The sequence below is a fragment of the Giraffa tippelskirchi genome, chromosome X (genome assembly GCF_054371585.1).
Source record: "Giraffa tippelskirchi isolate mGirTip1 chromosome X, T2T-mGirTip1v1.2.pri, whole genome shotgun sequence".
In the NCBI taxonomy this organism is placed as follows: Eukaryota; Metazoa; Chordata; class Mammalia; order Artiodactyla; family Giraffidae; genus Giraffa; species Giraffa tippelskirchi.
Window position 1 is genome coordinate 50,386,806 of NC_137289.1, and position 13,157 is coordinate 50,399,962.

Here is a 13,157-nt window from a genome sequence, read left to right on the forward strand (position 1 = left end):
GCTAAAGCCTTCCCTGGCTACAGTGTTATGTCCTCACAATGAGTTCTCAAAAAAAATTATGTTTCACTGAATATTAAGTTCTAGTTTTGTTAATTAAGGTCTGTGCTTACTAAGACTCACTTCTGAGATAGTTCCTGGTTATGTTATATTGTTAATGTGTTATATGTTAACGCTTTATATGTTAATATGTTATATATTAATATATATTACATATAATATGTTAATATATAATACATTAATATGTTATGTGTAATATGTTATGTGTTAATGTGTTATATTGTTATGTTATGTTATATAAAGATGATGCTGTGAAGGTGCTGTACGAAATATGTCAGCAAATTTGGAAAACTCAGCAGTGGCCACAGGACTGGAAAAGGTCAGTTTTCATTCCAATCTCTAAGAAAGGAGATGCCAAAGAATGCTCAAACTACTGCACAATTGCACTCATCTCACACGCTAGCAAAGTAATGCTCAAAATTCTCCAAGCCAGGCTTCAACAATATGTGAACCGTGAACTTCCAGATGTTCAAGCTGGTTTTAGAAAAGACAGAGGAACCAGAGATCAAATTGCCAACATCCGTTGGATCATCGAAAAAGCAAGAGAGTTCCAGAAAACAACCATTTCTGCTTTATTGACTATGCCAAAGCCTTTGAGTGTGTGGATCACAATAAACTGTGCAAAATTCTTAAAGAGAAGGACTGATGTTGAAGCTGAAACTCCAATACTTTGGCCACCTCATGCGAAGAGTTGACTCATTGGAAAAGACCCTAATGCTGGGTAGGATTGGGGGCAGGAGGAGAAGGGGACGACAGAGGATGAGATGGTTGGATGGCATCACTGACTCGATGGACATGGGTTTGGGTAGACTCCGGGAATTGGTGATGGACAGAGAGGCCTGGCGTGCTGCAATTCATGGGGTCGCAAAGAGTTGGACACGACTGAGTGACTGAACTGAACTGAAGTGAACTGAACTGAACTGACCTGCCTCTTGAGAAATCTGTATGCAGATCAGGAAGCAACGGTTGCAACTGGACATGGAACAACAGACCGGTTCCAAATAGGAAAAGGAGTACGTCAAGGCTGTATATTGTCACCCTGCTGATTTAACTTATATGCAGAGTACATCAAGAGAAATGCTGGGCTGGAAGAAGCACAAGCTGGAATCAAGATTGCTGGGAGAAATATCAATAACCTCCGATATGCAGATGACACCACCCTTATGGCAGAAGGTGAAGAAGAACTAAAGAGCCTCTTGATGAAAGTGGAAAAGGAGAGTGAAAAAGTTGGCTTAAAGCTCAACATTCAGAAAACTAAGATCATGGCATCCAGTCCCATCACTTCATGGCAAATAGATGGAGAAACAGTGGCAGACTTTATTTTTGGGGGCTCCAATATCACTGCAGATGGTGATTGCAGCCATGAAATTAAAAGACGCTTACTCCTTGGAAGGAAAGTTATGATCAACCTAGATAGCATATTAAAAAGCAGAGACATTACTTTGCCAACAAAGGTCCATCTAGTCAAGGCTATGGTTTTTCCAGTGGTCATGTATGGATGTGAGAGTTGGACTATAAAGAAAGCTGAGCGCCGAAGAATTGATGCTTTTGAACTGTGGTGTTGGAGATGACTCTTGAGAGTCCCTTGGACTGCAAGGGGATCCAACCAGTCCATCCTAAAGGAGATCAGTCCTGGGTGTTCATTGGAAGGACTGATGCTGAAGCTGAAACTCCAATACTTTGGCCATCTGATGCGAAGAGCTGACTCATTTGAAAAGACCCTGATGCTGGGAAAGATTGAAGGCAGGAGGAGAAGGGGACAACAGAGGATGAGATGATTGTATGGCATCACCGACTCAATGGACATGAATTTGAGTAAACTCCGGGAGTTGGTGATGGACAGGGAGGCCTGGTTTGCTGCAGTCCATGGGGTCGCAAAGAGTTGGACATGACTGAGTGACTGAACTGAACTGATGTTATATTGCTAAAAGGTTTAATTAAGTTATTTAAAAGGACACTCTAAGATTGTTTCTAAAGCTTATCTCAGTAACCAATCTTTGGATAAAGGTCAGATGTACAACCAGGGGATGAACACTTGGCTATAATCATTTAACTGAGTCAGATGACCTGGGGTATACCAGGCTATACCGAGTGAAAGTTCTTGACTTAAATTCTTGCTTGTGACCTTACTAATAACTGCTAGCTATATTATTTTCTATGAAGCCTGTTTCAGAAGATTATTTCCTACGTTACCAAATGTGTGACTGAGTCTGTGATAAAATGCTGATATGCAGTTCCATATGAGATCAATAATTGTAATAATGTAACTCTAGATATGTGAAGGAGCAACAAGCTAGTAAGACAGGTATGGTCCAGAGACTTTTGCTACTTACAAGGCCTGGTCTAGTGACAACACACTGAGTGGCCTGTCAACGGAATCTTTGTTAGACCTGGGAATGAGCCTTCCCAACACCACGGGACACAGTGACCATGAAATGCCCCCAAAACATGGTCAAATATATGGCTATGAAGGGGCCCTGCTGACTGAAAGTTGGCCCACGACAGCTGCCTCTACAAAGATTAAATCATGACCACTACAAGATGCTGACCTTCAACAGTCCCTTGAAAGGAGTTCAGGGTGGAGAAAAAATAAGGCACTCTGTGCTCTAGGGAAAACCAAAACCAAAACCAAAACCAAAACCAAAAAACAGGCCTTCAGATAGTCAGATGTTTTCAGGTAAAGATTTTTGTAAGTCCAAATTCTTACATCTTCTCATACCTAGAGAAACACTAATGTCACTAATCAATGTCTGTACCTGGTTCTCCTGGCTAGCCCCCCAGCAGCTTTCCTACGTCTGTTAATCTTTGGGCCATATATCTTTAATTTTCTTGTTAAGTTTGTTTCTCCAAGTAGTAGTACAACATATCCCCCGGCCAACACCCAGACAGTGCTAGAACAAGCTGCCTTATCATTCTGTGCACTCTCATCTCCCTCTGTAAATGCACCCGAGGTCCTCAGGCTATTCTCCCTTTGAGATCTTACACGGGAGACCACCTCCAGTGATTAAAAAAAAGCTCAAGGGAGACCAACAACAACTAGCTGACCTGGAGATGTCCTGACACCTTCCGGCCCTGGAAAGGTCTTCTGCCATATTGCCTGAGAAACCTTAGAAAGGACACCCATTCCTTTGGGCAAGTGGGTTCATCCCTATCAGCCAGGAGATGAAGTATGGGTTAAAGATTAGATTAAAAAAAAAAAAAAACAAAAACTTCAGCCAGTTTGGACAGGCCCTCACACAGTTATCCTGGAAACCCCTACTGCTGTTAGTTATATGTGTCATCCCTTGGATCCACCACACCAGAGTCAAGAAGGCAGCTACTTCCTGTGATGAGGACACCTGGAAAGCAGTTTATGACCCAAAAAACCTCCTCAAGGTCCAGTTCCAAAGACAATAGCCCTCACCCATGAAGGACGCTGAGCCCTGCTCTAGTCACTCTGGAAACTGACTAGTCAACACACAGCAGAAGCGTGAGGATTCTTCATCCTTGCTCCAGCCACACTCCAGCAGCTGGCTGGTCAATGCATGGCAGAAGCTTGAGGATCCAGCTACCAAAATATCGATGGATTTTCATTGTCAACGCTGGCCTCTATCCCTAATTGGTATTATTGCTGTGCTCTTTGCTACAGGACCAACTAGTTATAGGACCAACTAGACTCCTTGGCTGAAGTGGTTTTACAGAATAGGAGAGGGCTAGACCTACTGATAGCTGTAAAGGGAGGACTCTTCCTCTTCTTGAATGAAGAATGCTGATTTTATGTAAACCAATCAGAAATAGTCAGGGACATGGCCCAACAGCTAAGGGAACAAATCATGAAAAGGAGAGAGAAACTAGCTAATTCCTGGGATGACTGAAATAATATCTGGGCATCCATGCCCGGTCACAAGCTGGGCATCGTGGCTTCTCCCTTTAACAGGTCCTCTCTTCATGCTCTTTGCAGTGCTCTTGTTTGGCTCTTGTATTCTCAATGCAATTACCCAGTTCATAACCTCTTGGATTGAATCCATAAAGTTACAAACGGTAATAGCTCAATATAGCTCCCTAAAAGATAGGGAGCTCTGAATGCCTTACCAAAACATGAGATGATGCTTTCTACAACAAGTGATAGAAGCATTAAGAGGGGGGAATGAAGAGGAAAAGTTAAAATTTTACATAACCTCCTGCTTGTTCTGCCTCTGTAACTCAGCTTGCTCCTTGCAAAGTCTGGATCACTAAGGTCATGTAGTCTCAGAAAATGGGGACTTAACAATACTAGGAACCGGAGCTTACCTCACTCACCCTTGTCCTGCTCTTTGCAATTGCCCAGCCCCTGCAAACCTGCTTAATCATGCCTGTCTGTGTAAAGGTCAGACATCCCCCTCCTCATCTTGACTCCTGTTCCCACACACACGAAACCCCTTAGTTTAAACCAGCCTATTAACAGCTAGTGTTGCCCACTATAGTCTGTCTATAAAAACTCTGGAACCCCTTTGTTCGGGGCTCAGAGCTTAGAGTGTTAACTCCTCTGGGCCCGCCGGTGTAATAAGCCTGAGTTCTCCAACTCTCTGAATGTGGTGCTTGGTTTCTCGAGTACTGGTTTCTGCAACAGTAGGAGAAAAGATTTCTTAAAATTAGAGGGAAAATCTAGGGTGTCCAAAATCTGGCTCATAAGAGTCCCAGAAAGAGAAAAGGGAGAAGAGGGGGAAGCCATTAGCAAATAACAAAACACAAATTCCTAGAACTAAAAGTCAATAGTCTTCAAATTGGAAAGACTCACACCAAGGCATATATTGGTGAAATTTCAGGAAAAGTGTCTTAAAGATAAGACCTTCAAAGCTTCATATATTAAAATATATGTCACATTCAAAAGATCAGAAATCACAAAACTAGTGGACTTCTCCGGAGAAGGCAATGGCACCCCACTCCAGTACTCTTGCCTGGAAAATCCCATGGACGGAGGAGCCTGGTAGGCTACAGTCCATGGGGTTGCACAGAGTCAGACACGACTGAAGCGACTTAGCAGCAGCAGCAGCAGCAGCAGTGGACTTCTCAACACAACGTGGAAGCTAGGAGACAATAGAGCCATGGCTTTCAAAATTATAAGGAAGTTTTTTTCTGATCTTTCAAATTAGAAAATAAATTTAAAATATTCTTTAAACAATAAATTCTCAAAAATGTATTTCCCTTGTACTCTTTCTTAGGAAGCTAAGGGAAAATTTGTTCCAGCAAAATTAAGGGAATAAAATGGTACATGAAGGGGCAATCAGGTGGTATCTGATGGAGTCCCTAATTAAGAACACAGAGATGAGAAATCAAGGAGACTAGGCTGGCTGCAGTTCTCAGGGCAAATGACTAGAGAGGACAATGCACAGAGAGAATTCTGAGAACTGGAAAGGGCTTTTGCCTCTAGTATTCAACAAAATACTGATCAACACATGCATGTGGGGGAAAGTGCCCAATGCCAGAGAAAGAGTCATCCAAAAAAATTAGAGGGGACAAAGACTAATGCTTACACAGGCCCAGGAATAGTGTATGTTCCCACCGGCCAGACCAGAAAAATCTCATGATTCATGGGGCACTTGTTAAAGTACTCAGAAGGGTCTTGCCTCAGTAGTGGGGAAAAACTGCCCCTGACTAAATACTGCTTTGATCACACCTAACAAATTTTCAAAGCAAGACCTGAAAGGAACAAGCTATTTTCAAGTAATTTAAGTGTGTCCCAGAAAAAAATTTAGGAATATTTATAGGAATACAAAAATATACAGCATCCAATAAGATAAAATTCACAATGTTTAGCATCCAGTAGAAAATAACCAGACATACAATGGACAGAGGAACCTGGGGGGCTACAGTCCATGAGGTCAAAAAGAGCTGGACACAAGAGACTGAGCACAGACACACAGAGGGGCAAGAAAATAAAACCCATAAGGAGGAGAAAAAAGCAAGTAGTTGAAACTGACCCAGATATTAGAATCAGACATTAAAATAATTATTATAACTGTATTCCATATGTTCAAAAAGCTAGAGAACCCTGCTAACTTCCTGCTCATGTTCAGCAAATGACTTTGCCTCCTATTTTAGAGAGAGAGGGATAGATATGAAATGATAAATTCTTTAATTTCTCATACCAAACTGCTGGGCATACCAACATCCACATCCATTACTTGGCCACATACCTTCTTTTTTCCATACCTTCAGTTTTGCCCATCTCTAGCTGACCTCACATCCACTTCTAAACTCATTCATGTCTCTCCTATCTAAAAAAAAAAATATTCACAACCTTCCTTTATTTCATACTTATTCTAGTTATCACCATATTTCTCTCTTTCCCTTTACAGGAAACTTCCTGAAAGAATTTTAATTTCTTCACCTCTAATTTACTCTTCTTAAACATTTAAAAGTTATTTATATTAAGGTAATGTGTATATGTGCTCAGTCACTCAGTCGTGTCTGACTCCTTGCAACCCTATGGAGGAGCCTGCCAAGCTCCCCTGTCCATGGGATTTTTTAGGCAAGAATACTGGAGTGGGTTGCCATTTTCTCCTCCGGGAAATCTTCCCAACTCAGGAATCAAACCCACATCTCCTGCGTCTCTCACATTGTCAGGCTGATTCTTTACCACTGAGCCACCTGGGAAGCCCCAATTAAATAGTCAAATATTGCTAATAGTAATACTGCAAGAAGTGGCAATCTTCTCTCATCTGCGATTTCTGCTCTCCAATAATAAGAATACTGAGTATTTATTTTGTACTGGAAATTATTTTTTAATTAATTATTTTTGGCTGCACTGGGTCTTTGTTGCTGCACGTAGGCTTTCTCTAGTTGTGGTGAGCAGGGGCTACTCTCTAATTGTGGGGGCTTCTCTTGTGGAAGCCCCCTCGTGACTCAGATGATAAAGAGTCTGCCTGCAATGCAGGAGACCTTGGTTTGATCCCTGGTTTGGGAAGATCCCCTGGAGAAGGAAACGGCAACCCACTCCAGTATTCTTACCTGGAAAATCCCATGGACGGAGGGAGCCTGGAGGGTTACAGTCCGTGGGGTCAAAAACAGTTGGACACGACTGAGAGACTAATGCCGCTCTTGTTGTGGGGCATGGGCTCTAGGGTGCTCAGTCTTCAGCAGTTGCCCTGAGGCATGTAGAATCTTCCTGGAACAGGGATTCAATCCATGTCCCCTCCATTGGCAGGCAGATTCTTAACAACTGGACCACCAGGAAAGTCCACGTGCTGGGGATTATTCTAAACCTTTATAAATATTAACTCGTTTTACCCTCACAAAAACTTTATGAGATAGGCACTATTATTATTTGCAAATAAGAGAATGAGAATGAGACTCAGAGAGGTTGTGTGACTCCCCTACGACCAACCAACTAGTTAAGGGTCAGAGGCAAGATTCAAACCCAGGGAGTTTAGTGCTATGGTCTAGACTTAGGTAGGGCATGCATCTATGTATGTGGCCAAAAGTTTCTCTGCCCCTAAACCAACACCAACATGGAAAGCTCCAGGCCTGAGTAGGTAGCATAGAGCTATGGCATCGCTAGGTGCATGGTTGGCTGTGTATTAGAAGAACTGGGAACATACTGTATAGCACAGGGAACATTGCTCAATATTATGTGGCAGTCTGAATGGGGTGGGGGGAGTTGGGTGGAGAATGGATACATGTATATGTATAGCTGAGTCACTTTGATGTTCACCTGAAACTATCACAACACTGTTAACTGGCTATACTCCAATATAAAATAAAAAGTTTTAAAAAAATCACTTTGGAAAAAACAGAAGAAAACTGGAATTCCTCAACATTTAAAAAAAAGAAGAACTGGGACGTGGCAGAGACAGAGAAAGGGGTGCCGAAATCCACAGGGCTACCTACCACACTGAGGCTTAGTAAGTAGCCAGCTGGCAAAATCTTCAGGTGGCAGTGGCTACAAACATGCCTGAACTGAATTAAGTGACTTTAAGCGGGTCCCTTTTCCTAAGAGGAGGCATGTTGAAAGACCATAAGGAACTCACCTCTCAGCAATATTTTTTGCAGACTGGAGAAACCGTGCCTGGTCATTTTCTTTCAGGATATGCTCGGCTTGGTTGATGAGGACTGTTGACCTTTCAAGACAGTGGCGGCAATTAGCAACCTGCTGTGCCAATTTTCTTAGTTTCATAACCTTAAAGAATTAGCAAAAGATAAACAAGATAAACACATCCAGTGCTTAACTAAAAATGATAAAACAACATGAAGGAGATCTGCAGCAGTGATTCTAAAAATAAGACCTATGAACATCCCATGGTCCCTGAACTAACCACTCACCTTCTCCCCCTACCCTCCATGTCTATTTTGCCACCTCCCCCCGCCACCTGCTTACTTACCCTGCAACACACTCAGTCATACACTCTAGGTTACCTACCTCCTCTTTTATTGATCATATTAATTATTTTGATTATAAAAGCAATGCATGGTCATTATAGAAAATTTAGAAAATAAGAAGTATAAAAAGAAACCCTACCACCTGGAGATCACCTCTGTTGACATTTTATTGTCAATATATTGCCATGTATATGTTTAATAAAAAACACCTCCTTTTTCTTTATGAGTATCCACATTCATATGTATATATTTCTCTCTCTAGGCATTCATGTGTACCTGTGCACTCACAGATCTGTGTTCTCAGAAACTTCAATATCTTTGTTAGTAAAGAACTACCCAGCATGGCCCAAAGTAATGGTTATCACTCCAGGCTCTCAGAGCTTCTCACACTGTACACATAGCATGAGCTCATCATCACTATAATAACCAGCAGACCAACAAGCAAAACACCAGATAGCTGCATGAAGGCCCACACCTGACCTTCTTGATCACAATTCTTCAGTTCCCATGTTAAAAGCCTAGAAGTCTTCTCTCTCTCCTTCATCCTTTTTATATATATAAATAAATATATATATATATAAATATATATTTTTTATATATTTATATATATATATATATATATAAAATCAGTTGCTTCTTCTTTGTCTCTCTCCCTAAACCCCCATATCTTCTTGCTTTCATGATCCAAGTTTAAACTGGAATCATTGGAATGAAACTTGGACTTTTGTAAAGTCAACTTGGCCTTGGTCTCACTGAAGTGCTCTGTTTTACCTTTGTCTCTTTGATTTTGACAGCAATCATTTGCTTCCTCTGCTGGATGATCTCTACCAATTCGTCACATTCTTCCATAAGTTTTGCCTCATGCATAGCGGTATTCACCTGCCAAGAAAGTCCAGAGTGTTACATAGTGATTTCCGCCCTTGTCCCTTGCAGGTTCTCAAAGGTTTGGACTTACAGCTAAGCATGCACAACTTCTTCTGTACCTCCCTCATCAGATCCACTCCTAGAAGAAGGGTAGAGATGATGATATTAATAGGGCATTGAAGCACCACAAGACAGGAAGGTCTCTGGCCTCTGGTAGATCATGATGGTTAATGGAAGGCTGGGCAGAAGGACAGATGAGATGGGGGCATATCATTCCCACTGTGCAATTCCCTTTAATCTAGCACCCTGTCCTCCTGTTGTTCTTTTGGAAAGAGGGTACGAAGATTTAAGTATATCAGGGAAAGAGGATCCCTCTCCATAGGCACAAGAATATTAAGGTTAACCTTAAAACAACATAATTCTACCATCCTAACAAAAATGTTTTCAGTTTCCCTTGTTCCTTTCTAATTTTAAAATATATGAATGTTTAGCTCTATCTTCATATTATGTATAAGATTGTGTAGATGTATTTTCACACAGTTGTCATCATGTCTTAATAGATATCTCTTACTTTGGGTTGTCCAGCATCTGAATACCTTTCCTACTTGTGGATACTGACTACATCAAAATATCCTTACTGCAAAGTCAGGGTGGGAGGGTGGAAAAAAAAGCCACCATTCTTCATCATCTTCCCATGTACTGCCTCCTCCTTCTGCCCACCTTTACTACTGTAGACATTAGATGATATGAAGTCCCTAGCTGGGCTAAAATGAGTGCAGAGGATCTTTGGGCTGCCTAAATGTAAAGGGAAAGAAAGGGGAAACAAACTTATGTCTTTTAAGCACTCAATGTATCAAGTACTTTATAGATAAATTATTTCATATAATTATCATAACCACTTTATAATATAGGAGCTATTTTTATTTCCATTTCACAAATGGGAAAACTGAGGCTGAGAGAATTTCAGTGACTTGCTCAAGACTGCCCAGCTGGGAAGTGGTGAGAACAGAATCCAAACAAGATGTGTCAAGGGAAACTCCTGGGCTGGCAAGGTGGGCAGATAAGGTTCAGTTCCATTTCAGCAGCAGTCACAGAGGGAAGCACAATCATTCCAAGAGTCTATTCAAGGATCATCTGAGTAGAGCTCTAAAAAGCTGAGGCATAGATAATGGAGTTCTTGAGCATCAAACCTGAACTCGTCAGATGTGCTTCATTAGCAAGATAGGGCTGCATTTTTACCTGCTAGCCCTCTTTAAAGGGCTCCTTTATGTACTCCAAGCCCAGCAAGATACATGTCACTAGGCCCAATGTCTCCTCTCTCACCCTCTAAGGTCCCTGCTGGTCAATTTTCTGTTTCCTACCAAACTGAAATAAAATACGCAGGCGGAATTTCAACCTTCTTTCAGTTTATTTTCACTTGCCAGAGGGGAAATGCCACAGTGAGAGCTTCCATTTATTCTGAATGAACGGTCCGACTCTGACCATCCTAATTTTTTTTCTCAGACTGCTCACCCTCTCCCTAAATTGGATCTTCCTTTCCAAGGCAAATAATATCACCCTCTCAAAGAATTCCCTCTCATGTGGGAATCAGAGATTCATCTAGTGCTCCCTGGATCTGTACAGAGACTATTTGGAGACATAAGACAGTTCCCATTTATACCTGCTGATGGTATAGTACACAGTGGTGTGGTGCCTTATTTCTTATATTTCAGCCCTTGGAGTAACCTTGACCTAACACTCACTATATGCCAGGCACTGTCCTGAATAGTTTATATACTAGCTCTCTCAAACATCAAAACAACCCTATGGATGGATCTTTTAATTAAAGTACCAGCAGAAGCTTTCTATGGTAGTGCTTCATCTCTTTAAAAAGATCTATTTAAGTGGATGCCATATTATTTGAAAGGAAAATGAAAGTCACTCAGTCGTGTCCTGAAGTTTGGGGCTTCCCTGGTGGCTCAGTTGGTAAAGAATCCACCTACAATGTGGGAGACCTGGGTTTGATTCCTGGATTGGGAAGATCCCCAGGGGAAGGTAACAGCTACCCACTCCAGTATTGTGGCCTGGAGAATTCCACGGACAGAGGAGGCTGGTGGGTTACAGACCATGGGGTTGCAAAGAGTTGGACACGACTGGGCGACTTTCACTTTCATATTATTTGGGACTATTTTGATTACTTTTAATAAAACCAATTCTAGCTTCCCTTGAAAAAAAAAAAAACAACTCTATGAAGGAGGTACCATTAGCCGCATCTCACAGATAAGGAAACCTGAGCACAGAGAAACTGAAGGCCCCACCCCTAGTAAATGGCAGAGATGGGATTTGAGCCCAGAGCATCCACCTCTGAGAATTCACACCTTTAACTATCACACTAAACTGTCTCTCCAGTCTAGTGTAGCAGAATCCTGTCTTCAGCTCCTGACAATCGTTACCTCTTCTGCACTATCCATCTTTATTTTGTCATTGCATTCTCTTTAGTGTTTTCAGACTATCTATGTTCCCCCAGAAGGCCATGTACATCCATGTCTTGTGCCTTTGCTCAAGACTGTACTTTCACTTAGAAAGTCATTTCACTATTTATTTGTTGAACAAAGTTCTACTTATCGTCCCAAGCCCAGGTCAAAGATTGTCACTTCTGAAACTTTTTCTCACCTGCTTGGATACAATTGATTCCCTATTTATATTCCCATAGCACTTTATATGGGCTTCCCTGGTGGCTCAGCAGTAAACAATCCGCCTGCAATGCAGGAGAGGCAAGAGACCCAGGTTCAATTCCTGGATTGGGAAAATCCCTTGGAGGAGGGCACGGCAACCCACTCCAGCATTCTTGCCTGGAGAATCCCCACAGACAGAGGAGTCTGGTGGGCTACAGTCCATAGGGTCGCAAAGAGGCAGACATGACTGAAGCAGCTGAGCATGCATGCACAGCACTTTATATATAATTCTATCATATCATTTACTACCTTATAGGAATTTATTGATTTGACTTCCCTGAGCAAACATGAGCTCTGGAGGCCAGGGACTGTGTATTATTTGACTACATCTCCAGTAATAGTGACTGGCATATGATTGGTGTTCAGTAAATATTTGTTGCACTGAATTGAATGGAGAGCAGTATCTTACTGCTTGTCAGACATGTTCACTTAGTTACTCAAGTTACCGTAACTCAGTATGGCTAAAAACAAACTCATCATCTTCCCTCTAAATCCAGCGTCCATCTCTGATTTCCTCTTTTAAGTTAATGCTATCATTATTGCACTTGTTCAGGTTCAGTTATCTAATTCTTCCCCATCCCCCACATAAAATCACAGCAGTCCCAAAGTCCTCCCTCCTTTCTTTTCTGTCTCACTAAAGTCCTTCTGGTAATACAATGAGGCTCTGAGCCAAGGAAACAATAAATTGAAGCCTTCATCACCTTTTTTTGAATATTATTATAAAAGCCTCATTAATTCATCTCCCTACCTGCAGAATCTTTCCTTTGCTATCTTTCATAATCCATCCTATCCCCTGAAACCAGGAAAAATCATCACCATCTTTATCATCAACCATGTATTAATCATCTCTCGTGTGCAATGCACTATGGTCAGGACCTGCCCTCAATAAATGTGCAATCCAAAAGGGTGATGAGGGCTTCAGCTTTTTGGCTCCTTGGCCAATTTTATGGGAAAAAACCACCTAAATATAAAACAAATCAAGGTAATATAAGTTAAATGTCAATGAGTGATGTAGGCTATAACGTACAGAAATTGAACGGAAAGATCATTCTCAGTGGGGAATTGGAGAAAAGATGCCTGAATGAAGCGGGACTTGAAAATGGATAGGACTCAGATTTAAAAGGTGAGAAGGGGGAAATTTTGAGCCAAGATAATGAGATTGAACCTTACTTTAGTAAGATTGAA

At 41.6% G+C, this 13,157-nt stretch overlaps 1 protein-coding gene across 5 annotated transcripts in view; it reads right to left on the reverse strand.

Moving 5' to 3' along the window:
• Positions 1-13,157, reverse strand: part of MID2 (midline 2) — a 101,067-nt gene that overhangs the window by 19,012 nt on the left and 68,898 nt on the right. For all 5 annotated transcript variants that reach the window (XM_081565880.1, XM_081565882.1, XM_081565883.1 and 2 more), the window contains exons 4-5: positions 9,166-9,273; positions 8,046-8,194 (exon numbers count right to left, since the gene is read on the reverse strand). In XM_081565880.1, the coding sequence (XP_081422006.1) occupies positions 8,046-8,194; positions 9,166-9,273 (257 nt within the window). The remainder of the gene's footprint in view (positions 1-8,045; positions 8,195-9,165; positions 9,274-13,157) is intronic.